Source organism: Hyaena hyaena, unplaced genomic scaffold (assembly GCF_003009895.1).
Source record: "Hyaena hyaena isolate Hyena2069 unplaced genomic scaffold, ASM300989v1 scaffold_103, whole genome shotgun sequence".
NCBI lineage: Eukaryota > Metazoa > Chordata > Mammalia > Carnivora > Hyaenidae > Hyaena > Hyaena hyaena.
This window is the reverse complement of record NW_024080735.1, coordinates 1,798,423-1,825,352: the sequence shown is the minus strand read 5'-3', so window position 1 is coordinate 1,825,352 and position 26,930 is coordinate 1,798,423. Positions and strand designations below refer to the sequence as shown.

The 26,930-nt window shown below is 43.5% G+C and overlaps 1 protein-coding gene across 1 annotated transcript in view; it reads right to left on the bottom strand.

The window, feature by feature from the left end:
• Nucleotides 1-24,829, bottom strand: part of DNAH14 (dynein axonemal heavy chain 14) — a 293,617-nt gene extending 268,788 nt beyond the window's left edge. Inside the window, exons 1-6 of the mRNA XM_039235797.1 lie at nucleotides 24,777-24,829; nucleotides 20,634-20,771; nucleotides 13,222-13,367; nucleotides 9,263-9,393; nucleotides 6,624-6,776; nucleotides 5,404-5,516 (exon numbers count right to left, since the gene is read on the bottom strand). Coding sequence (XP_039091728.1) covers nucleotides 5,404-5,516; nucleotides 6,624-6,776; nucleotides 9,263-9,393; nucleotides 13,222-13,367; nucleotides 20,634-20,771; nucleotides 24,777-24,829 — 734 coding nt within the window. The remainder of the gene's footprint in view (nucleotides 1-5,403; nucleotides 5,517-6,623; nucleotides 6,777-9,262; nucleotides 9,394-13,221; nucleotides 13,368-20,633; nucleotides 20,772-24,776) is intronic.
• Between the last annotated feature and the right edge of the window lie 2,101 nt (nucleotides 24,830-26,930).

Below are 26,930 nucleotides of genomic sequence, written 5' to 3'. Positions count from 1 at the left end.
TCATCTATCCATGAATACTCTGGTTGTTTCCATGTCTTAGCCATTACAGACAGTGCCGCAGTAAACAAAGGAGTGTGCTTATCTTCTCAAAGTAGTCTTTTTGTTTTCTCAGGACGCCTGGAAGTGGAACTGTGGGGTTGTTTGGTAGTCCTGATTTTAACTGTTTCAGGAACCTCCATCTTGTTTTAAACAGTGGCCACACACACACCCATTTACATTCCCACAAGCAGTGAGTGAGGGCCCTTTCCTCCACATCCCCATCAATTCTAGTGATTTCTTTTTTTAATAATAGTCGTCCTGACCTGTAGCAGGTAATATCTTATTGTGGTTTCGACCTGCGTTTCCCTGAGGATTGGTGATGTTAAGCATCTTTTCACATGTCTGTTGGCCACCTGTATGCAGGTCCTGGAAAAATCTCTCTTCAGATCTTCTGCCCATTTAGTAATTGAATTATTTTTGTCATTGAGTTTGTCATTCATTGAGTATGAATTCCTTATTATTATTATTTTTTGGATATTCACTCCTTATTATATGTATGATTTACAAACATCTTATCCCGGTCAGTAGTTGGCCTTTTCATTCTATTCACGGCTTCCTTTGCCGTTCAGGTGCTTTTCAGTTGGATGCTGTCCTGTTTGTTTATTTTCCCTTCTGCTGTCCTTGCCTTTAAGTCAGATCTAAGAAAACATTGCCAAGAATGACATCAAGGAGTTTGCCACCCACTTTTCTTCTGGGTGTTTTATGGATTCAGTTCTTATGTTCAAGTCTTTAACCCATTTTGAGTTTATTTTTGTGTGCAGTGTAAGAAAGTGGTCCAGTTTCATTGTTTTGCATGGGGCTGTCCAGTTTTCCCAGCACCATTTGTTAAAGAGACTTTTTCCCAAGGCATATTCTTGCCTCCTCTGTGGAAGATTAAGTGGCCATATAATCGTGGGCTTATTCCTGGGCTGTGCACTCTGTTCCTCTGATCTATCTACAGGTTTGTTTTTGTGCCAATACCACACTGTTTGAGCACTACAGCTTTGTAGCAGATCTGGAAATCTGAAATTGCAACATCTATAGCTTTGTTCTTCTATACCTAGTGTAATGTCATGTCAACGGTTTCATTCTTCTTTTCCAATTTGGATGCCTTTTATTTCTTTTTCTTGCCTAACTGCGGTGGCTAAGACTTCCAATCCTGTGTTGAGAAATGTCATTGTCCTTGTCTTCTTCCTGATCTTAGAGGAAAAGCTTTTAGCTTTTCACTGTTGGAATATTATTTTAGCTGTGGGTTTGTCATATATGGCTTTTACTGTGTTGAGGTATGTTCCCTCCATATGAACTTTGTTGAGAGCTCTTGCCATAAATGAATGTTGCCTTTTGTCACATGCTTTTTCTGCATCTACTGAGATGACAATATGATTTGTATCTTTCTTCTCTTACGGTGGTGCATCACACTAGGTCACACTATTCTGCAGATGTTGAACCTGCCTTCCATCCCTGAAATCAATGCCACTTGACCATGATGCATGATCCTTCTAATCTATTTTTTTTTAAATCTATTTATTTGATTTGCCAGTATTTTGTTGAGGATTTTTGCATGTATGTTCATCAGGAACATAAATTTCTTCATTTTTGTGGTGTCCTCTGGTTTTGATATCAGGATAACTGCTGGCCTCATAAAATGACTTTGAAGCTGTTCTTCCCCTTCCTTTTTTTTTTTTTTGGAAGAGTTTGAGAATAATAAGCATTAAATACTCTTTGAACATTTAGTAGAATTCACCAGTGAATTCTGGTCCTGGACTTTGTTGGGAAGTTTTAGATTAATGATTTAATCTCCTTTTCAGTAACTGGTCTATTTACATTTTCTGCCTTTTCATGATTCAGCTGTGCTAAGTTGTATGTTTCTAGGAATTTATCCATTTCCTGTAGGTGGTCCAGTTTGCTTGTGACTGTTCGTTGCCCCTGTTATGATTCTTCATATTTCTATGGTGTCAGTTGTAACTTCTTTTATTCTGATTTTGAGCCCTTTCTCTCTTCATGAGTCTAGTCACCAATTTTATCTTTTCGTGGAACCAACTCTTGGCTTCATTGATCTTTTTTGTTATCGTTCTAGTCTCTATTTTACTTATTTCCACTCTGATCTTTATTTTTTCCCTCCCTCTACTAACTTTGGGTTTCATTTGCTCTTCTTTTCTAGTTCCTTTAGGTTTAAAGTTAGGCTGTTTGGAATTTTTCTTATTTCTTAAGGTAGGCCTGTATTGTTATGAACGTCCCTCTTCTAACTGCTTGGGCTGCATCCCAAGATTTTTGGCATGTCCTCTTTCTGTTTTCATTTGTCTCTAGGTTTTTTTTTTAATTTCTCCTTTGTTTCCTTCAAAGGTCCCTTCGTTTCAGTGGCATGCTGTTTAATCTCCATATTTTTGTGATTTTTCCAATTTTCTTCTTGTAACTGATTTCCAGTCTTATGCCATCATGGTTGAAAAAGATGTTTGATCATTTCAACCTTGTTAAGTTTACTGGGACTTTTTGTGGCCAAGTATGTTATTAACTCTGGGGAATGTGCCATGGCACTCCTGCTGCTTTTGAATGTGATGTTCTACATAGATCTACTAAGTCCATGTGGTCTACTGTGTCATTTGAGTCCAATGCTTCCTTACAGACTTTTTGTATGAGTGATCCAATAATTGACATAAGTGGATTGTTAAAGTCTCCTCCTTTATGGGATCACTGTCTCTTTCTCCCTTCATGTCTGCTGATACTTCCTTGAAACATTTCAGTGCTATGTTGGGTTCACATACATTTATAAATATTACATCCTCTTGCTAGACTGATCCCTTTATCATTATCTATTTAATGCCCTACTTGATGTTCTATAAGTCTTTGAGGCTATATGAATAGAAGCTACCAAATCCTTCTTTTCATTTATACTTGCATAAAGTATCTTTTTTCATACCTTCACTTTAATGCTATGTGCCCTTACTTTTGAAGTGAGTCTCTTGTCAGTGGCACAGAGAGGTCTATTTTTTTTTTCCAGAAGCCCATTCAGTCACTCTACATCCTTTGGAGAATTTAGTCCATTTACATTTAATTTTAATAGTTATGTACTTCTTGCCCTTTATTAACTGCTTTCTAGCTGTTTTTATAGTTTCTGTTCTTTTATTCCTCCTTTCTCTCTTACTTTGATGTCTGGTAACTTTCTTTAGTTTTAGATTCTCTTCTCGTTTTCTTTTGTGGATTCACTGAAAGTTTCTGTGGTTATCATGAGGTTCAGATGTAATAACATCTTATGTATATACTGATGTATTGTAAGTTCATAGCAACTTAAATTTGAATACATTCCAAAACTCTACATTTTCATCCCCCTCTGTTAATGTTTAAGGTTTTTGATATCACATTTTACAACTTTTTATGTATTCCTTAACTAATTACCGTACTTTTAGTTAATTTTACTACATTTGTCTTTCGAACCATATTAGCTTTATGATTGACTACCTTCACAATATATTTACCTTTTTCCACTGAGATTTTCACTTTCATTTGTTTTCTTGTCATTAATTAGTGCCATTTCTTCTCAGCTTAAAGAAGTCCCTTTAAAATGTCTTGTAAGACTGGGTGAGTGGTCTTGTTAGATGAAAACTTTTTATCTCTCCTTCAATCCTGAGTGGCTACCTTGCTGGATAGACTATTCTTGGTTGCATTTTTTTTTTCCATTTAGTACTCTGAATATGCCCTGCTGCTCCCGTCTGCCTTGCAAAGTTTCTGCCCAGAAGCCTGCTGACAGCCTCGTGGGTTTACCTTGTGTATAAACAAGTTTTCTCTCTTGCTGCTTTTAAGATTCTCTAGCTTTAACTTTTGATGTTTTAATTGTATCCTGGGGTGAACCCCTTTGGATTCTTATTTAGAATTCTCTGGGCTTCCTGGATGTGGATGTCTGTTTCCTTCCCCAGATTAAGTAAATTTTCAGCCATTATTTCTTCAGCTAAGTTTTTCTGCTCCTTTTTCTCCCCCGTCTCCTTATGGGGTTCCTATAATGTGAATGTTACTTTACTTGAAATTGTCCCATGAGTCACCTAAGTTATCTTCATTTTTTAAAAATCTCTCTTGTGTTTGCTTCTCTGTGTGGGTGAGCTCCATGGCTTTGTCCCGTTTGCTCTCTGACCTGCTCTTCTGGTTCACCCAGTCTACTGTTGAACCCCTTGAGTTCCTGCATTCTGCTTCAGCTCTGTGACTACCTTTTTGTGCTCTCTCGTATTTTCTCTTTCTGGTGCAGTTCTCACTGCACTCAGCCAGTCTTCTCCCAAGTTTGGTAGGCCTCTTTATGACCATTGCTTTGAGCTCTTTATCAGGTAATTTACTTATACTGCCATTTCATTAAGGTGTTTTCCTGAGGTTCTATCTTGTTCTTTTGCTTGGGAGATAATTTTTCTGTCTCTTCATTTTGCCTAATTTTCTAGGTATTTTCTTCCTACATATTAGGCACAACAGCTACCTCTCCCAGTGTTGAAGAAGTGGCCTTGTGTGGATTACCTGAGGCAGAGATGCACAGTCCCATAGGTAAGCAGTGCCGGGTGCCCCAGGGTAGTCCCGAGTGTGGCTGCAGGCACCTGCTGGCTGTGGCCCTGAGGGGTATGGACTCACCTGGCAAGCTGAGTATAGTTAAGGCCAGGGGAGGACAGGGTGCTCACCCCACTGGCTGTGGCGCGCCTGTGGTACGGGGGTTGGGACATGCCCAGGTTATAGGAAGATTGCCAAGATGCCTAACGCCAACATTGGCATTCACGAAGTACGACGGGATGGCAAAAATGACACCTGCCAGCACTTCCGTCCCAGGAAGAGTCCCAGAAAGGGTCCTGATTCTCTGGGATTTGCTTTAAGAATAAGGGAGTCTCCTTTCTGTGTGGCCTATACGCTTCTCAAAGTGCACCTTTCGCTCTGGGTCCCAGGGTAAACTCAGTGCAAACTCTTTATGGGCAGGCTCTCCGTTCCCCATAGTTTTGCAATTTTCCTGGACACAACCCCCACTGTTTTACATTTCAGTGGCCCACCTCTCTGGTGCAGACCCCAAGGATTGAGGTGCCTGATTTTGAGATCCCTCCTGATTGTGGGTTGTGCACTGGGGGTGGGCTGTTTGGTGAGAGCGTGTCTCTGTCTCTTCTACCCATCTCCACGCAGCCTTTATCATATGTTTTCAGGACTTTTCCAGAGGACGTTATCCACACATAGGTTTGCTGTGTCTCTGGGAGGTGGTAAGTTCAGGCCTTCTTACACCTCCATCTACTCTAAAACACTTCTATGGAATATCCCATTTCCTCTGTGAGTCCCCACAAAGGTGGCACCAGGTGGCACCCACATGTCAGTCAGGCAGCTGCTATTTCAACAGGACCATACTACAAATAATTGGTTGCATTTTTTTTATCTCACCGAAAACTGTAAAATATCCTGAATTGCTGTAGTAAATGGTAACACGTTCTTTCTAGAAGCCATTCCAAAGTCGGTACAGATTCTAGTTCTTCTAAACCACCTACTTTAGTAACCTGCAAATATAAAGCACACAACCATGACTTTCTTTAAAACAAATATGCACTGTCTTCAAGGACTTAGGAACCCCTGTGTTTGCCTCGGAACTACTTGTCTTGATAACAGGCCTGTTCTGTATACAAGCTCCACCACGTCATCTACACCCAACCTGGTGTCTGGTCCCACATGCTGCTATTCTTGCCATTTTTCTGGTGCTGTTTCTTGTGCTCCAATAAAGAAAGAATAAGCGAAACCTCTCCCTCACCCTGACATAGTTTTCATAAATATCTGTTCTTTTCAGTCTCATAATTCTCAGTTTCTATAAAGTGGTATTTATGAGCTCAGTTTTAACAACGGGAGAGTAGTGGTTCCAGAGGGGCTAATAATCCCATTGCCAAGACACCCCATTCTGACATTCCAGGACCACAGGCCTTTCTGTCATCAAGGAACTCTATTCCAAAGAATCCCTCTCCCCTCCTTGCAAATGTTAGCGTCTTCTTAAATTTCTTCTGGAAATGAAAGGATGCCTACATCAGCACATATGTATTTAGAGGCACACTTTTATTTATACAGAAGTTATTCCTTCCACATTTGGTTGATAACACACACGGGGGCGTCTCTGCATGTGCCCCTATAGATGTGCCTCACTCGCTGTGGCCCTGCTCACGCGTGCCGACGTTGGGGCCGGGTGGCTGGGGCACTAACACCAAACAAACGGCCAAAACGAGTAACTGTAGAATCACAACTTGTGATCATTCTCAAAGTGCTATGTGAGTGTGCTAGGGGAGTGGGGTTTCCACCTCTGGCGATGTTTCTGGCAAACCTGAGAGAACAGTTTTTCTTTTAATGTAATAATTCCTAATACGTCAGCAAATCCCTGCAGTCTCGTTTTCTTTTTTAAAAAAAACAACAACACTTAAAGCATCTGAGATATAACCGAATCCTAAAACTTAAATCTCTATAGAAAAGAAAAGGAACCTCGCCATTAAAAAGCTTTTGCCTAACGAGGATCTTAAACTTAAGCTACTTCTCGAATGGCCAGGTCTGAAACACACACAGATTCTAAAGTGACTAATATTCTTCCATCCTGACTCTCCAAGCTGACCACGCCCTCCCTCTGTTACCTTGGAGACAGATGATGCTGTAATGACCCAGAATTCTTTGCTGTGTCTGGCTCTGTGGGCAGAGACCACCTGAAGGTCATACGGATTGTAGAGACCTTTTCGATTTTTCCGAGAAAGGCAATATATAAATTCTCCATCATCTTTTAAAGGTTCCTGAGGTTAAAAACATTTTAATTAACTTGACCAAATTAAGTAGTAACGTGGCCAAACAGGTCACTCAATAAATTGAAACAATTTTAGATTAAAATTAAGAACATCATGACTGAGGCAAGCCAACATCAAATTGTGTCTAACCAAAGTTCAATGAGATCCTCTGAAAGATTTTTTAATTTTTTTAATGTTTTTTATTTATTTTTGAGAGACAGCATGAACAGGAGAAGGTCAGAGAGAGAGAGGGAGACACAGAATCTGAAGCAGGCTCTAGGCTCTGAGCTAGCTGTCAGCACAGAGCCCAATGCAGGACTTGAACCCACGAACCGTGAGATCATGACCTGAGCCGAAGTCGGATGCTTAACTGACTGAGCCACCCAGGCGCCTCCTTATGAAAGATTTAAAATATATAATTTTCATTCTTATAATGTGAGAAATATTCATGAAAACTGATCTATGTGCTTACTCACACATGCTTATTCACTCAGAGAACTCAGCAACGTACAGTTTACACACATGCCCCTCTTTCAGTAAATCTGCCAACACCAGAAGACTTTTGAGCATATTAATCATTTATTTTGGTAATGATGGTGGCTCGGTATTATCATAACAGTAGTTAATATTTGTTAAGTAAGTAATAAATATCTTATAAGTAATCATTTCGTATACATTTATAACTCCAAGAATTTAATCTCTTAAATCTAATTGTTTAAATTAACCAAGGGATGATGATCATTAAACAGATGCAGAAATTAATAGTCTGAGAAATTAGGTAATTTGAGGAGAGTCACAAAGACAGGCAGGGGCAAGCTAAGATGTGACCATGTGTCTGACCAAACCCACACTCTGACACACTGCGATTTTCTATAATGCCTGCTTCTTTTTTCCTGGCATTATTGAGAAATCAGCCATTTGTAAGTGAAATTTATTTCTTCTCACTTTGAAAATTTTTAACTTTTACTATGAACACTTTACAAGAAAGTTCAATTTAATCATTTCTGGATAATTAAATTTTATTACTAAAAAAAAGCACTGAGTAGTCTTTATTATAATTCAGTGATGCCCTCAGACACTACTGAACTGAGTAAACAGTTTCTAATTACTGGAATCTGAAAGTTTGGATCCAGTTTTACTTCTTAAAAAGCAGTCTTCCCTGAAGGCCATTCCTGTTCCTCCTCAACATCTCAGCCATTTTTTGTTCTTGTTCTGACCTGCCACCATGGATCCCTGGAAGCCTCGAGAAACAGGTCTATGAACCACGAGTCAATGTTAGCAACTCAGCCCTGGGTGGTGACGTGCTGGTATGCGGCTGTGTGACAGTTACTGGGCCACTCGAGGCACTTCCGTTGTAACTGTCATTCAAAAACCTGAGGATGTCAGAGCCTTAACCCAGACCCAACTCTGCGAACAGGTCGTGCATGGAACTAAATCACCCACGTACAAGCAGCACAATGTGCGCCAACTAAATGATCATCTTCCAATTAAAGACAAGTATGTGTTTCACATTCTCAGTCCAGTCCTGTCTTCACTACAAACGAGGCCTACCTTGTCAGCAAGTTCAGGGGCAGAAGCCACAGCTGGGCCTGGGTGCCTGTGTCTGTAAATCAAGTGTCCCTGGAACAGAGCCACACCCACTCGTTGCTCCTGCACCAGGGGGGACAGGCCTGAGTAGTTACCACAGAGGTTGGGGGCCTGCATGGCCTAAAGTATTTACCACGTGGTGCTTTTCATAAAAAGGGGGTCGGCCCCTGGTCTAGAAACACCGTTCTCAATTGTGAGTCAGAATCACCCGGGGAAGCTGCCCCAGACATGGATCGCAGGGCTCCACGCCCAGACTCTCTGACCCACAGGCTCTGGGGTAGAGAGGGGAATGGATCCCGGTTGCTAACAAGCCCCAGGGGATGCCGAGGCCACTGGTCTGGGGCCTTCCCTTTGCACACCCTGGGTCTACCAGTAGGCCAAGAGGGACCTGCCCAGTCTTCCATCTCCTGTAATGGTCACAGGAGGCACAGTTACTAGTTCTTGTCACCCCTGTCCCCTCCGGTCACATGACCCAGACATGCTAAAACATCCCCGAAGAGGAAGGGATAAGGACACACACAGACAACGAAACAGAAAGTTGGGTGCCAGTCAGTAAGAAGGAATGTACGTGCTACAAAAGTACACTAGGATTTCTTTTAAATCACAAAAAAACTGATAAACATGAACATGAGAATAGATTCAAATTCCAGGCAGATGTTGTATCTGCTCTCCGTTCTCAGAATAAGTGAAATGAAATGACATCCAGCACTTTTCGTTTTTGTTTTGGGGATTTTTTCTGACGTCCAACACTCTTACAAGCAAGCACTCTGATACCATGATTGTCAACTTGATACTAATGTGATAATATCTAGTTTTGATGCGATATGTGGAGAGAATGAGATAAATATTAAGATACACCTTCAAAGACCAACTTTTATAGCACAAAACAGAATGAAACAGACGAATACCTTTAGAATAATCTCCGGAACTGCAAGCCTGGAACTTTTGTATTCCAGGCGGCGCTGCGGTAACACCGTCTGCCAACCAAACTTGTCTCTTAGCCTAATAATATGCCTTGTCACGTCAGTATCCTCTGGTTCTGGTTGACAAAAAAGACCGAATGTAAGTGTGAATGTGGGCATCACCTAAGGAAAATGTCCACTACTCCAAATGTTTCTACATAGAGAAAACATTTTAATGGGAACTTAAAGTTTACACGAAAGCTCTATAATTGGAAGAGAAAAAAATAGCTTAAAATTTACTTTTAACAGAAGCTAGAAAGAAGGAATATTTTTCCACCTAAGAGAGGTAGCAGAGAAGCCTTAATTCTGCAATCCCACAGTTGGTGGCACGAGAAGGTACTGGAACAGGAGCCAGTTAGAAGGTTTTCTTAACAGAAGCCTAAGCTGGGGTGGAAGCAGTAAGGCCGGGAAAGAAGTGATGACCACGCATGGTGGAAATACGCTTCCTGAAGATACTCATCCGACAGACCCTTCTGAGACCTTTTCCTCTTGATCTCTTAGTAGCTAAAGAGTCTCTTGGAACTGGTCCCGTTGCGTGGCCTGTATTCACCATGCCTACAGGCTTTCCTCGTAGCCCTTAAGCTTTTCCTGATACATCACAGGGAAAGATGCAATCCCAACACCATGCTGGCAAAACCAGCAATGCTATGGAGTTGTTCAACATTTCTGGTCCCTCAGGGCGCCTGGGTGGCTCTGTTGGTTGAGCAGCTGACTTCAGCTCAGGTTATGATCTCATAGTCTGTGAGTTCGAGCCCCGCGTCAGGCTCTGTGCTTCACATTCCGTGTCTCCTTCTCTGTGTCCTTCCCCCACTCTTGCTCTGTCTGCTTCTCTCTCCCTCTCTCTCTCTCTCTCTCTCTCTCAAAAGTAAAGGAAGAAACATTAAAAAAAATTGTTTTTAAAGATTTCTTGTCCTCTAGGGACGCCTGGGTGGCTCAGTTGGTTAAGTAGCCAACTTCGACTCTGGTCATGATCTCATGGTTTGCAGGTTTGAGGCCCGCGCTAGGCTCTATGCTGACAGCTCAGAGCCTGGAGCCTGCTTCACTTCTCTGTCCCCCTCTCTCTCTGTCATTCCCCTGCTTGTGTTCTCTCTCAAAAATAAATAAACAAACATTAGAAAATATATTAAAAAAAAAAAAAAAACTTCTGATCTTCTAGAAACCACAAACACCAGCTGATCAAAACAGGGTCTCTGCTAAGGATTAAGGGAGACTCAAACTGTTGTATAAGAGTCTCAGGACAGGACGAAGGTAAGGTACCACCCCCCCCCCCAAAAGAATCAGCTCCTCTTTAAACTCTGTGCCCTCGGCCGCACCCTAGTCTGGGCCCTATCAGTTGCTGAAACACAGAAGGAAACTTCAAATACTTAATTGACAAGACAGCTAGTTGATGTTAGTATAAATGGACACTAGTATAAGGGCCTGAGAGGTAAGGAATACGGAGAGGGTACAAACACACCTACCTAACGAAATCAAAGGAGTATGGTTGTGACATAGGAAAACAGACCAGTAGAACAGATTAGAATCCAGAGATAGGACCATTTACAAAAGACAATCTAGTAAGTGAAAAAGGGATTTCAAATCAGTAGCGGAATCGTTACTTGTTCAAAAATTATAATGGGAAAGTGCTTAGCCACTTAGAAAACTATGCAGTTAGGGGCGCCTGGGTGGCTTAGTTGGTTAAGCGTCTGACTTTCGCTTAGGTCATGATCTCGCAGTTCGTGGGTTCGAGCCCCGCATCGGGCTCTGTGCTGACTTCCAGCTCAGAGCCTGGAGCCTATTTCAGAGTCTGTGTCTCCCTCTCTCTGACCCTCCCCTGCTCACGCTGTCTCTCTCTCTCTCCTAGAAATAAATAAAAATATTAAAAAAAAAAGAAAACTATGCAGTTACATGCGAGTGTAAATTATAGATAGATTACAGAAGTAAATGTGGAAAAGCAAATGATAGAAGTATTAGAAGAAAATATAGACTACGTTCTTTTTTTTTTTTAATGTTTTATTTATTTCTAGGAGAGAGAGAGAGAGAGAGAGAGACAGCGTGAGCAGGGGAGGGTGGTCAGAGAGAGAGGGAGTCACAGACTAAAACAGGCTCCAGGCTCTGAGCTGGCAGTCAGCACAGAGCCCGATGCGGGGCTCGAACCCACGAACCGTGAGATCATGACCTAAGCGAAAGTCGGATGCTTAACCGACTAAGCCACCCAGACGCCCCTAGACTACGTTCTTAAAAAAGAATCAAAGCATGATAAAAAAAATAATAAATTTGACTTTTTCAAATTTAGCAATTTATATGCAAAAAAGCCATCATAAATAAAGTTAAAGCATAATTAATACTGAGGATAAAATGTTTACGACCTATGTAAGAAGCTGAGCATTAACGTGTAAAGTATTTAAAGAATTCTTCCCAATCAGTAAGAAATAAACATTCTGATGGCAAGATGAACAATTTATAGGAAAAGACAAGCAGCCAGTAAACACTAAAAAACATTCAACCCAGTTAGTAATCAGGAATTCGCAATTTAAAATTATAATGAAAAAGTCATTCTCACCCATCAGACTTGCAAAAAACTAAATCAGAAAATATCAAGTGCTGACCGGGGTATTCCTCTTACCCATTAAGTAACACGTCCATTCTTGGTGGCGACCTGGCAGATTTAATGAACTGATAGAGACCTTTGGGGAATGGAAGCAATTTAGGGCAAATTTAAAAATAAAGATTTTTCAGAATAAGGAAAATACATATCCTCCAAAAAGCTGAGGGGAAAATTTTGTAGGAAGCCAGATTAATTCAGAAAATCACAGATATTTACTAAAACCGGACAATACATTATACACCTGACACTTGAGGGTGAGGCCCTGCCCTAGATTGCTGGGTGCACCTTACGGGCCCAGACGGCAAGTCTTTACATCACAAATTGAAGATTGGCCTGCACTCCGCTTTCACAGTGAGTCAAGAATCCAGGTCCCAGGGGCGCCTGGTAGCTCAGTCAGGTGAGCTTCTGACTCTTGATTTCAACACAGGCCATGATCTCAGGATGGTGAGATCCAGTCCACACAGACTTGTGTGATCAGAGGCATGGACAGTAGGATCTCCTTTTTAAGAAAAATGAAGCCTGGGGCACCTGAGCGGCTCAGCTGGTTAAGTGTCTGAATTTCAGCTCATGTCATATCTTGTGGTTCGTGAGTTCGAGCCCCACATCGGGCTCTGTGCTGACAGCTCGGAGCCTGGAGCCTGCTTCAGATCTGTGTCTCCCTCTCTCTCTGCCCTGCCCCCGCTAGTGCTCTGTCTCTTGAAAATAAACATACATTAAAAAGTAATAATAATAAAAAATAAAAATAAATAAATAAATGAAGCCTGTTTATGTCAGGCCTGGAAATTTAAGTTTCAATAGCTTTATGACTCATCTGCCATGGACCATGGTGTGTCTCTGAAACATAGAAAAGTTTCCCTTTTCCTGTCAAACTGAAAATATTAATACAAATAAGAATTTGAGGCACAAAGAAAGTACAAACTGGAAAATGTCAGTGAGGAAATTCAGTTTAAATGAATCATTTACTTGCGGACTCAAACTCTGTGTCAGACAAAGACACAGAATTATTAAATGTAACGGTACCACAAAATTTTACTGAAAGGATAAGGCAAAGGCACACAACTCCTTTTATGTACAGTTCTCTCACTATGAGCTTCAGGGAGTGCTCCTAACTAAGAATACAGTCAGCAAACTGTCTGTCAATTTTTTGATCTATTGATATTTTAGGTTTTCAAGGATTTAGAAAACAATTCTAAGGAACCAAAATTCAGTAAGACTGTTTCTTCTAAAACCAGTGTCCTACATAAGCACATAAAAGCACAGAATAATCTGAAAAAAACATGGTGTCTTCTAAACAAGCCGGGTCAGTGGCACTACATACCTGTCCTGTCATAGGACACCAGCTTTTTCTTCTTAACTTTTGGACAAGCGTTAGTTTGATCCTTTTTTTTCTTTGATTTCTCTTTCTTCTTACGAGGAACTGATTTTGAAAGATCTTGCAGAATTCTACTTTCTTGAAGGTAATCTGAAAACAACAGCATTATTAACTGAATAACCAGCGAGCGCTACGAACGACACCAGGGCATGCTACGTGCTACGGGCCAGGCCACGCGGCCATCGTGATGTGATTTCAGGACCTAAGAGCACAAGCTCTGGGCAGAGGCCTATGCTCCGAGTGAGCGCAGCTACAAGCTTCCCCACCCAGTCCTGTGATTCACTTGGTGAGGAGCTGTTCCCCGTTCCTCCCTCACCTGGGACTGAGGACTGTCCAGGGAGGACCTCAGAGGCTGAAGTCAGTTCCTAAGTGTAAAGCACATGGTAAGTGCTAATGAAGACAAGTGTTAACTTTATTATCACAATAAATCTTTACAATGTGAATGCTCACGTGAAATACCAACGAAAGCTTTTTTATTAACTGCAATTTGGTAACAGAGGCCAGAATATGCTTAGCAACAGATCCAGGGAAGTCACATTCTGCTGATTTCCCAGATTCCTTCTATGACTCACCTGACCGGTGGGGGTCTCACATGAAGTACGCAGAAATTACTGAAAATGCACTTTTCGAAAGCAAATAAATTCTACACTTTCTCCTTGATAGGATGAAAATGCATGCAGTGTAAGGCAGTGACCTATGTCAAGTAAGCAGGTATAAGTCACAATGACTACACATCACACAAAATGAGTACAAGGGACACAGCCGGTACGTTCCGTTTCTGCCCAAGTCCCAAGTCAGGAGACACCCGGAGACACACACCCAGCCGCCCGGGGGCATCACGTGTGGGGGAGGGTAAGGACTTTCACTGCGGGCGGGCGACAGGGCTGGGGAGGAGAGAGGGAAGAGAACACAAGTACGCTTGTGTGTGAAAGAGCCGTGAAATCTTCCCTTCTCCTCAGCATCGAGTCCGGGAGCCCCTCGCACTCTGTGCCTGAGCTGAAAGCCGGCAGTCTCCCAGACGTCACGCACGTGCAGCCCTCACAGGCAGTGGGCGGTAACAGTCCTGCACCCCGCGTGCCTCAAGACCAGGAAGTGGGCTCGTTTTTGTCCCCGCTCCCGTTTACCACCCCCAAACCATTCCATCTGCTCTCCCTGAACACACCCTACACCCTGAAGCTCACTCCCGCTCACTACATCCTACGCTTGTGCAGCTCACTGATGTCCACCGATTGCCCTGGGGCCCTGGCTCCAGCAAGGGCCTGTTTCCTCAAATCACACCTGCCACCTCTCTGGAGTCTGGTACAATGCCCCAGCCCACTCTCTGACATCATTTCCAGCCCACCTCCGCTAACCAGCCCCCGATCACACCCTAGCGCCAGCCATCAACTGCCTGTCTCCTTCCTGCGCGCTTATAAGTCCCAACATCACGTTGTTTTCCTCATCAGCACCTCCAGTTCACGGCCCCATCACGTTCGATCCATCATCCCTGTTTACTTTCCTCTCTCTCTTTATGCAGCTGAACTCATGTTGCCAACACCCTGCACCCTCGCCGTCTTTTGATCTCATCGCCGTGGCACCAACAGCCCTGGACGAACCCACCTCTCCGTGCCTGGCGTGCCCACATCTGCGCAGCCCGGTGCCATTAGACATCAGCCCCCAGTGGAGTGGACCGGTAACCCCGAAGGTCACTCTTACTCATCACAGCCTGAAGCCCCACTGCTGGCCTGGCTCGCCTGCCCTGCAGCTCGTGAGTGGCCAGCTCAGGACTCCATGCACTCCAAGCTCTGAATCTCTACCTTCCACTCTCCATGTCTGCTTCCCGGGGAACATAAAGGCACCGGCGGGAATCCCTTCACCTTGCCGGGGCTACGCAAGCCAACGAACCCACACCCGCACCCGTCCTTTCCTCCTATCCCTCTGACTTAATAAGGGGGGTATGTTTCTCACACACAACACTCCTCCTGTCTTTTCGATAACAGCCATTCTAACAGGTATGAGGGACATCTCACTGGAGGTTAGATTTACATTTCCTTGATTACCTCTTGGCCATCTGCAGGTCTTAGGAAAAATTCAGGTCCTCTGCCCAGTTTTTAATTGGATTGGTTTATCGCTGTTGAGTTTTAAGAGTTCTTCATAGGTTTTGGATATGGCCCCTTATTAGATACATCACTTGCAAAGATTCTTCCATTTCACAGTCTTCATTTTGCTGGTGTTTTCCTTTGCTATGCAGAAGATTTTTGGTTTGATAAAGTCCCACATGTTTATACTGGCTTCCGCTGCCTTTGCTATTAGTGTCAAATCCAAAAACACATCCCATTGCCAAGACCAATGTCAAGGAGGTTTCTATGTTTTCTCCTAGGTGTTTCATGCTTTTAACACATTTAATGTATGTAATGAATTTGGTTTGCTAATATCTTGAGAATTTTTGCATGTTCATCAGTAATACTGGCCTGTAATTTCCTTTCCCGTGGCATCCTTGTCTGACTTTGATATCAGGGTGATACGGACCTTGTTTCGAAGTATTCTCACTTCTTTTAATTTTTTGGAAGAGTTTCAGGATTGGCATTAACTTTTCTTTGAATGTTTGGTAGAATTCACTAGTGAAGCCAATTGGTCCTGTACTTCTGTTTGTTGGGGGGCTTTTTGATTACTGAATTCAAATTCTTACTAGTATTTTTTCTGTCAAATTTTCTACTCGTTCATGAGCCAGTCTTGGTAAGTTGTAGGTTTCTAGGAATTTATGCATTTATTCTGGGCTACTCAATTTGGTGGCAGGCACATCATTGTTCATGGGGTCTCTTGGATCCTATGGTAACGGTAATAACATCTCTTCTTTCTAGTTTTACTTGAGTTTTTGGGTGTGTGATTCTTCCTAAAGGTCTTTCAACTGTTTATCTATTCAAAGAAACATCTCCTGGTGCCATTCATCTTTTCTATTGTCTTTTTAGTCTCCATTTCATTTATTTCTGCTCTGATCTCCGTTGTTTCCTTCCTTCTACTGATTTTTGGATCTGTTTTTTTTTCTACTTCAAGAATGAAGTTAGATTGAATTTTTCTCACTTACTGAAGTAGACCTGCACTACTATCGACTTCTAACTACTTTGTTACATCCTGCAAATATGGTATGCTGTATTTAGATTTTCATTTGTCTCAGATATTTTATTTGTTCTTTGATTTTTTCTTTGGCCCTTAGTTGTTCAGTAGCACGTTGCTTAACTCCACGTTTGTGAATTTTCCAGTGTGCGTTTTTCTAGCTTATTTCTAGTTTTTTGTTTGTTTGTTACCATTGTGGCAGATAAGATGCTTGATAGGATTCAATCTTCTTACAGTTATTGCAGCTTGTTTTGTGGCCTGTTGTATGATCTGTCCTGAAGAATGTCTGTGCTGAGTACACGTCCCCCATGTACACAGGTCTAGTCTGTTCCTTTGGGATGAAAGGTACTACTGCATCTGTTACATCCATCTGGTCTCACACATTAAGGCCAAGGTTCCCTTATTGTTTTGGGGTGTGGGGTTTTTTGTTCGGTTGTCTGTTTTTGGTCTGAATGATCTATCTACTGATGTGAGTGGGATGTTAAAGTCCCCTACCAGTACTGTTTCGCTATTTCTTTTAGGTCTGTTAACATAGGTGCCCTGATGTTGGGTACATGTTTACAAATGTTATACCTTCTTGCTGTACTGACCCCGTTATCACTATACACTGACGTCTCCGTCTCTTATTACATACAGTCCAGTACTACCCCAGCTTGCTTTCTTCTCGCTTCCATTCACATGGAGTATTTTTTTCTATCTTTTCCTTTCAGTCTGTATGTTTGTGCAACTGAAGTGAGTCTCCTGTAGGCAGCATATAGATAGGTCTTGTTTTTTATCCGTTTGGTCACTCTGTATCTTTTGTTTGGAGAATTAGTGTATTTACATTTAAAGACGGGAATGGACTTAAAGCCTTTTTGTTAACTGGCTATTTTGCAATTCCTTTGTTCCTTTCTTCTTCTCTTGCCCTCTTTGTGATCTGATGGTTTTCCCTAGTGTATTCTTACATTCCTTTCTCTCTATCTCTTGTGTATAGACCATAAGTTTTTGCTTTGTGCTTACCATGAGGCTAACATAAACAACTTATAATAATCTATTTAGGTTGATAGCAACTTAGGTTTGAATGCATTCTACAGTTCTTCACTTTTCTCCTCCATCCCTCGTTTATGTCTTTGATGTTCAGTTTACTCTTCTATCCTGTGTATCCATCAACAACATTTTGTGTTTATAGTTCTTTTTACTACTCTCAGCTCTTAACCTTCATACCACATAGAAGTAATTAACACCCCCCCCCCCCTTACATCAGATTACTCTAGCAGACCGTGCGGGCGGGCGCGCCTCAGTACACTCTCTGCTCGGTGGGACAGGTGGCCCGTGAGAAACGTTCCTCCAACTGTTACAGTTCAGCAGGACTCACACGTGCAAGTCCCATGGTCAGCAGAGCCAGGAGGTCAAAGGGGGTCTCCTGGGCGGCAGCCACAAAAATCAGGGCACCGGATGAGGGTGCATGCTCCCCTTGGGGAGGTGCTGGGGGGCTGGAGCAAGGCACAGGGAGAGGGTAATGCCAGCCAGCCTCCAGCGTCAGTTCCCGGTAGCCTCGTACATGTCATGGGTCAAAGCCCCAGCTTTCAAAGCTAGCTGTTTTAGGGGCTCATCTCTCAGGTATAGGCCTTAAAAGTTGGGGTACCCAATGTGGGGGTTCTAACTCTTTGCTCCTCAGGGAGCAGCTCGGGACTGAGTCCCCTCCTGGATGTGGGCTATGGTACCGTGGGCAGGGTTTATGGGAAGACTGTCTCAGCCTCTCCTACCCATTTTGAGGGGGCTTTGGCCTTCATTCCCCCAATCTGTAAGAGTTGATCAGTTAGTTTTGGGGTGTTTTCCAGAGGAAATGGCCACATACGTAGCTGTATTATTTGGTGTGTCTGTGGGAAGTGGGGAGTTCAGGGTCCTTCTACATCGACCATCTTGAACCAGGACCCACTCCCTCATTCCCAATAGTTATTTCCCTTGGCTTCTGTGACACGCATCGTCACCCTCTCACTCATCACCCCATTGAGCCTGACTCTGACCATCCCCATGTATCCACTATAGCCACCTCCTGTTTCTGTCTCACTTCATACACTCTCCTTAAGCAATCTCACCCATGTCCACGGCTGAAGTTTCCATCCACATAATCATTCCAGATAGTTCGAATTCAACGTGTTCCCAACTGAACTCATGATCTGCTCCCAGACCCGACAGATCCTGACTCTTCTTCAGGGCTTCCTATCTCAGAGAACAGCACCATTGTTCATTATGTCCAACAAGCCAGAAACCTAGCTGTCGCTTCTGACACCACCTCTCTCTCACCAACCCGTCACCCTAGACAATAATCCTACCTTCAGAATATCCAAAGCCTTTTGGGGCACCTGGGTGGCTCAGTCGGTTGAGCATCCAACTCTTGATTTCGGCTCAGGTCATTGTCCCAGGGTCATGGGATCAAGCCTCGCATTAGGTTCTGTCCTGAGCAAGGAGCCTGCTTAAGATATTCTCTTTCTCTCCCCCTGTCCCTCCCCCTGCTTGTATGCTTGCTCTCTTGGTCTCCCTCTAAAAAGAAAAAAAAAAAAAAGAATATCCAAAGGCTCCCTGTTATCAATTCTTGTTCCCTCCAGTCTATTCTTTTTTTTTTAATTTATTTCTAGGAGACAGAGAGAGACAGCGTGAGCCGGGGCGGGGGGGGGGGGGGGGGGGGGAGTCACAGACTCTGAAACAGGCTCCAGGCTCTGAGCTGGCAGTCAGCACAGAGCCTGACGCGGGGCTCGAACCCACAAATTGCAAGATCATGACCTAAGCAAAAGTCGGATGCTTAACTGACTAAGCCACCCAGGCGGCCCCCTTCAGTCTATTCTTGAATGGGCACCCAGAGTGATCTTTTCAAAGCAGAAATCTGATGTCAGCTCTGTTTTAAACTTTTCCATGGCCTTTGCCTTCACAGGATAATGACCTGGGTCCTCACAGCCAAGGAGCCACTACTCCATCTGGCCCTATATTCCTATCCTGCCTTGTACTTCAGCCCCTGTTTACTGAAGAAAGCCACAGGAGGGCCAGAGTACTTCTGCTTCCTACTCGCTGGAGAGGAAGCTTCGCCAGCCCCGCGAACACTTGGCCATAAGGCCCAGGCAGGCGCTCCAGCGAGATGAGCACCGAAACGGGGCCAGGGAGCTGCAAGCCAGGTGTTTCCATGTGATTACCTTGATTTTAATGTTGTTTTTTTATAAAGTAGGAAGCATAATCAAGTAAGAGGGGTGAAGGTTAAACCACAACAGTGTAAACAGACGTGGTGGGCAATGAGAGCAGGCAAACCAGCAGGAGGCAGTGGGAGGGCCCCGCCCACGCCAGAGACCACGACTCCGGAGGAAGAACTAACACAGGAGTGCGGGACTGCTCTGCACAAAGGCTTATTGGTCCAGGGTGACAGCGGGGAAAACCCACAATCCCACTGCTTGGCGCTGATGTTCTGCCACCCCAGGAGAGAGCAGAGAAGTGGGAAGAGCTGAGGACACTGGTATCCAAGAGGCTGCTGGGGGGGTGGGGGAAGAGGGGAGGGCCATGGATGGAGAGCAGGGAGTGACCTTTATAAAAGTGAGGATATAAAAGCTGTGGACGGGGCACCTGGGGGCTCTGTCAGGGAGGCGTCCGATTCTTGATTTTGGCTCAGGTCATGATCTCACTGTTCATGCGTTCAAGCCCTGCGTCGGGCTCTGTGCTAACAGCTTGGAGCCTGGGACCTGCTTCAGATTGTGTGTCTCCCTCTGTCTCTGTTCCTCCCCCCTCTCACCCTCTGTCTCTGTCTCAAAAAAAAATTTTTTTTTTAATTTATTTTATGTATGGTTAACAGCAGAACTTGAGACAGCAGAAAGAAGACAACCAGTGGAGGCATGAGGAGTCACCAGGCTCCCAAAGACAAGAGCGACAAAGGAGGTCACAGCACAACCGGAAGGCACAGGGGCCTTCAGGGAACGCTCAGCCAGCGTGAGGGTCCGCGCCTCACAAAAGCCCCTGAAAGCCACAGAAACGCCAGATATTCTCGGTGGTGGCAGTGAGATCATTGCTGCTACTTTGACTGTGATGATTATGTCCCCTCTAAGAGGCAAGCGCTCTATCTGAATACACTACCATCCACCAAGACTAACGAAACCCACCAAGTACCAAACCTTGTGTTTTGAAGGTGAACTAAGATTTCAGTGTACGGCACTCATTTCCTCAGTTTATACTGTGGAAATTTCTTTCCATCTCCATAAAAGAAAACATAAGTTGACGTGCCTGGATAATAATCTTGATCAATTTCTTCCGTCTGTCCCGACTTGGAGGCTACAGAAGACGCTCCAAATGTTTTATATTTTAAGGTTTCTTTTTCTGCTGCTTCAGCTGCTGGAGTCTCTGACGGCGTGTCACCCTTGTACTCCTGCTCCTCACGGCTCAGGGAGCTGATGTGACAAAGAAAGGAAGATGCCACAGTTAACGTTCTCCAGGACTTGAAGCCTGAACCTTCATTCTATGCGGTGTTACATCTATCCTTCCAAACAATTTTTTATAGACACTTTAGAAAGCAGATCTGAAACAGGGAGAGTCTAGTTAAATGCAAAAGACATCTGATATTATCATTGAAATTTTAATGCTGGAAAGGACGTTAAGAATCCTCACTTAAACCAAAAGATGAAGAACCGTTACCCAGTTCATGGCAGAGTGAGGTCAGAATACAGTTTTCTGGAATTCAGCACCAATCTTTATAAAACCATCACCAACAACCACACTTACCAAGATTCAAACCAAAATCTTTTTGCAATACATTAGCCAACTGCCTATGTGTAAATGCTGGAAAATCTTTTCATTAAGAACCGAATCCCTTTGCTTTTCTATATAAATCATGTTGCATTCTCAAGAATATTTTGTAATCTTTCCACTAAGATCAAACATATGATTTTATTTTATTTTTTTTTTAATATCTTTATTTATTTCTAGGAGAGAGAGACAGCATGAGCAGGGGAGGGTCAGAGAGAAAGGGAGTCACAGACTCTGAAATAGGCTCCAGGCTCTGAGCTGGCAGTCAGCACAGAGCGCGACGCGGGGCTCGAACCCACGAACCGCGAGATGATGACCCAAGTGAAAGTCGGACGCTTAACCGACTAAGCCACCCAGGCACCCCCAAACATATGATTTTAAAAATGATTTTTTTCCAGGTACTGGAGTTTTCATTACTATTACAAATGATAGTTATGACTTATTTACATTTTCAATCAATTGCTGGATTAAAATTCACTTACATATATTGATTTTAATCTAGCAGTCTTGCAAAATTAAATTCACTAATTATGAAACTCTGTAAATTCTTTTGTACTTTTTTCTAGACATTATCTATAAATGATTACAGTTTGTTTCTCCTTTTTAAAACCTTTCAGCTTTCATTTCCTTTTGTTCTTTCTTCCAGCCTTATCTTACTGCCCTAGGACCCTCTACAGGATGTGATCCTTTTATAGGATGTCACATAGAATTGGCAATACCAAGTACCCTTTTCTCAATTTAAAAGGCATACTTTTAGTACTTGACCATTAAAAATATTTGTTTCATGTTTTTGGTAAGTGCCCTTAATCATGTAGCTTGCTAAGGATTATCACTAAGAGACAATGCGTGCATTTTATCAAATGCTTTTCTTCCTTTGATCTATTAATGGTAATTGGTATTGATGCATTTTCTAATGTTCAACTAACCTTGTATTTTCTTGATACTCAATTTGATCTTGGTGTATCATTCACTTTTACAAGCTACTGTAACCTGTAGGTTAGTATCTTATTTAGGGTTTTTTGCTTTTCTTTTCTTTTTTTTTTTTTTTAGGGCTTTTTGCTTCTAAGGTTGTGAATGAAACTGACTTGGAAGACTGTACCCTAACTCAATTTAGGGATTATTTTCTCTTTTTCTGTTCTGTGGAAGAAGTTGTAAAACACCGGACTTATTTTTTCTTTAATTGATGTTAGAACTCATAAACCTGTTAGAAACTCATGAACTTTGGAAATCTGCCTGAGCCTGGTAAGTGTGGTCTGTGGGGGAGAGGCTTTGGGGGGGGGGGGCAGTCGTGATTCATAACTACCAACGTGACAATTTTAGTGGATAAAAAGTTTGTCTTGCCTATTACTTACTGAGCCTATTTTGTTCAAATTTTTCCTAAAAATTTGATACCGTGTTTCGGACTACTGCCATTAAATAGTAAATTTTCTCATCTCTGCAGATCTTCCTGGACTGACCTACCACTGCCCCGCTCCGCACAAGTGTGTTCAGGAGGCGGTATGCAAGGAGAGCACGTGCTAGTGCTGTCCCCTGGAGTTGTGCACTGGTGACTGTCTTTCTCCTGGCCAATCAGATCAACAGCCGTGGCTTGATCTGATTTTCTCTATTTTATCTTTGGTTTCTGCTGTTTGTTACTATGTGGTGTTTACCTCCTTCTTTCAACATTCTTTTGGTTTATTCTCTTCCATTTTTTTCCCCTATTCTTCTTAAAATGGGTTGTTGCCACATTAATTTTTCAGCCCTTCCTGACTGTTGGTAAGAGCTGTAGAACCACACATCTCTCGTGGCACACCCGGCTCAGCGGCCGCGCCCACACAGCCCGGGGTTGGTGCGGCAGGTGCAGCCTTTCCCTGCTGCTCTGTCACTTGCTCTTCTCCACTCAGTTCTAAATTGCTTCCAGTCCAGTTTCCTTTATGGGGCCTCCTTCCACCATCACTGCTCAAAAAGGTGTGTTTTTCAGACCTTGTATTTCATTTCCGGATGGAGGGGGTTCCTAGCTAACCTCGTGTAACCAATTTCCGTGATTAACGAGCAGGGACTCTAACTTTATGGTCTTTACTGGGACCCCTTGTAACCATTCCCTATGACCCAGGAGAGGGTGCGGAAGCATCTGTTACTTTCCGTCTGTTGGTACCTTGTGCTTTCCAGGATGTTTCCACACGTGCTTTTTTAAAATCCAGTTTGACATTAAAAAAAAAAAAAAAAAAGAAGTCTAGCCCACTTGTATTGTGATTATAGGCATTTTTGGAATTTATTTCTATCATCTTATTTTTGTTTCCTACGTATCCCTTTTCTTATCTTTACTCCCCAATTTTCTATCTCTACCTTTTCATTCGTCTTTCTGGAGAATTTCCTCAGCTTTATTTCTGCTAATATATATTTAATTTCCAAAAGCTATTTTTCTTCTCCAAATGTTCCACATTTCTCTTAATGCTGTTTCTTCTGTCACCTGACAATCTGTGATAGGCTCCTGTGATTTGTGTTTCTGCCAAGCCATATGCTTCCCTCCGATGGCCATGGGTCACACATTCATACTGAAGAACCCTCAATGACATCAAGCAATGGCCGCTCCTCAGGCACGTGCGCCTTCTGCCAAATGGCAGACTTCACGGTGGGGTAATCGAAGGTTTTCCCAACTGGCGTTAAGTGTGGATCTTTCCTGTTTGCTGGCCAGCTTCCCAGAGGACACTTTCCTTAGCCTTCGGCTCAGAGTGGTCTCAGAGGCAAGGAGAGGAAGAGCACTAAGGTCACCTCGGATCCAGAGATGGCCACCTACTTTCACTGGGTCTGCCGTCCCCACGTCCCTGACTCTCTTGTTGGGATGAAGAAGAAACACTCTCCTGGCTGAGTGAGCACAAGGAAGGGCATCGCATTGGCCTTCTAACAGCTTCTGCCACAAACGTCCAAGTTCCTGCTCTGCAGCCACGCCTCCTCAGTCTCTGGCCTCCTCACAGAGGGGAGGGGAGAAAAGAGGAGGGAAGCAGGGGTGAAGCAGCTGCTTCTGGGCTAACACCTGCTGCCACCGGAGGTGTGCCCCGTCCGCTCTGCGGAATTAGCGATCACTCCACCGTGTTTCCAGTCTTCCACCGGGATCTCCCACACGCTTTTGTCTCATCCCTCATCTCTCTGTGGGTTTGTTCCTTAACCTCCTCCTACCACTTTCGTGAGTGAGGATTCAGGAAGGGGAGCGCTAAGAGCCAAGAGCCGAACCCATCATGTTTCCTTCTTTTCTTCCCGAGTGGATGCTGAGCCGCCGCGAGGACTGTGCGGAAGGAAAACACCTGCATCTCCTCACCTCTTCCCCACCTGCTCCGCGCTGCCCTCCTCCACGCTGAGCTGCCGTTTGCTATCCACCACCTACACCCAGAACTAACCACCTTTTCCTTCCTGGGGCTTTTCAGGTTTTGGTTACTTTCTCTTTTCCATCAACTCCTCTCTCACTTTTTTGGCATATCCAACATTGGGCTGGGGAAGGAGCGAGGAGCCAGCATTAACCGCCTACCCAGCCAGGGACCTCTCCCTAAGAACCTTTCCCTCGTAGGCTCCAGCACCCTCATCCAGCCCTCACGGGACCCTGCATTTTCACAGTCAGAGCAGCTTACCGCTACCATATGGCACTGAAACGCTAATTTTATCGTATCTTACTTTACCTTGCTTTTGTGTTGTCTTTCTCCTGGTTTATGTCTTGATTTATCGTTGTCATGTCAATGGGTAGATTTTTGATATTTTTTTTCTAAACAGGACTATGAAATAGAGGCTGCAAAATATACATTCATGTTATCTTTCATTTTTTTTAATTTTTTTAATGTTTTATTTATTTCTAGGAGAGAGAGAGAGAGACAGAGACAGAGACAGAGACAGCGTGAGCAGGGGAGGGTCAGAGAGAGAGGGAGTCACAGACTCTGAAACAGGCTCCAGGCTCTGAGCTGGCTGTCAGCACAGAGCCGGATGCGGGGCTCGAACCCATGAACCGCGAGATCATGACCTAAGCGAAAGTCGGACACTTAACCAACTAAGCCACNCCCACAAACCGCGAGATCATGACCTAAGCTAAAGTCGGACACTTAACCGACTAAGCCACACAGGCGCCCCTCATGTTATCTTTTAAATATAAAAGACGCTTTCACAGCTATGACTATTGGTTTCAAAACTGCATATATGGTTCCCATCTTCCCCATAGGCTTAATTTAATATCTCCATGACCTTCAAGTGTTTCCTCCTTATAATAGAATTTCCTGACCCTTCACCAGGCTAGCTGTCCCTCTCAGTGCAGTCTCTGTACTAACTTCTTCTCTAAGGCAGCGTTTTCCTTCTTATAATGACGGGTTTGTGTGCATACAATTCTAATTTACCTTCGATTCCATACTAAAGATAATAGTAAGTTTTAAAGGCCTCCCCTCAGGGAAAATCATCAGAAAGAATGTAGTGTAGTCAACAGAAATGACGGTCTAAGCTGTTAAACTCACTTGCCAGCATTAAGTACTACAAGGCCATGTCCATACACCACCAGCGTTCTTCAGACAGAACGAAAGGGAGCATGTTTTGAAAAAAGAGTTCTGTTTTGTGAGTCCTGAGGGAAATCTAACAAGACCCAGGAATCCTCCACATAACAATGCTGTGATGCCCAGGCCTGGAAGTCTACTGTAATTGAATTAAACCAAGATGTCAGCCTAGAAGCCACATAGGGAGAAAAAGCTTTGATTGTCATGTGAATAAGCATCAGACAAATCAAATGCGATGGACTGAAAAAGGCCAGAGGCAAGAGTAGTTCTTACTGGAATAGAAAGGATAGATAGTTCTACGTAAGCTATGAAGCCACAGCGACAGTATCAATGCAGGACAGGCTGATCTGTTGAGGAGACTCAGGGTATAGGAATGAGGCCCAGAGAGCACAAGACCTGTGGCCACAGAAAGGTCACTTCCTGCGGCCCAGAACTGAGGGCTACAAATCTGGGGCCCACACTTGAGACAAAGAGACGAATCCAAGGGAGACTCCCACTAGATTCAAAAGCACCCCTGAATCAAACCCATTCTGGATTTCCAACAGAGTAGGGGTCAGGAAAGTTTTCTAGAAGGCCAAAGGATAAGTATTTTAGGCTTGTGGACCAGAAGGCAAAAATCAAAGATATTACATAGTAACCATACAACAAAAGAGAAAAAAAATTCCACAGATGTTTTATTGATAAAATTCAACATACGAAAATAGCTGAGTACAGTGTTTTTACTACAGGCCTTTTTTTTTTTTTTTTTTTTGAGAGAGAGGAGAGGGGCAGAAGGAGGGAAGGAGGGAGGGAAAGTGAGGGGGAGGGAGAGACGGAGAGAGAAATGGAGGGGGAGAGGGAGATGGAAAGGAGGAGAGGGGGAGAAGGGGGAGGGAGGGAAAAGGAGGGAGAGAGAGAGATGAGACTCCCAAGCAGGCTCCTTGCTCAGTGCCAAGCCCAGTGCAGGGCTCGATCCCACAGCCCTGGAATCATGACCTGAACCAAAATCAAGAGTCAGATACTCAACCAACTGCACCCCTAGGCACCCTAATACAGGCCTGTTAATGAGGAAAATACAGCTCTTTTGAGAAGGACAACATTTATGTGACTGGAATTCAAAGTTACCTATCATTAAATTACCTATCATTATTCCTTTATAAAAACCATTCTCAGCTTGTGGACATAAAAAAACAGGTGGCGGCCCAGATCTGACCATGTGGCCACCATTTTCCAGCCACTACAAGAGAGGATGTGCCAATCCCTACAGCTACTTCAACTGTGGAGCGGCTCATATTTTCATGCTATCATCATCAGCACCAAACA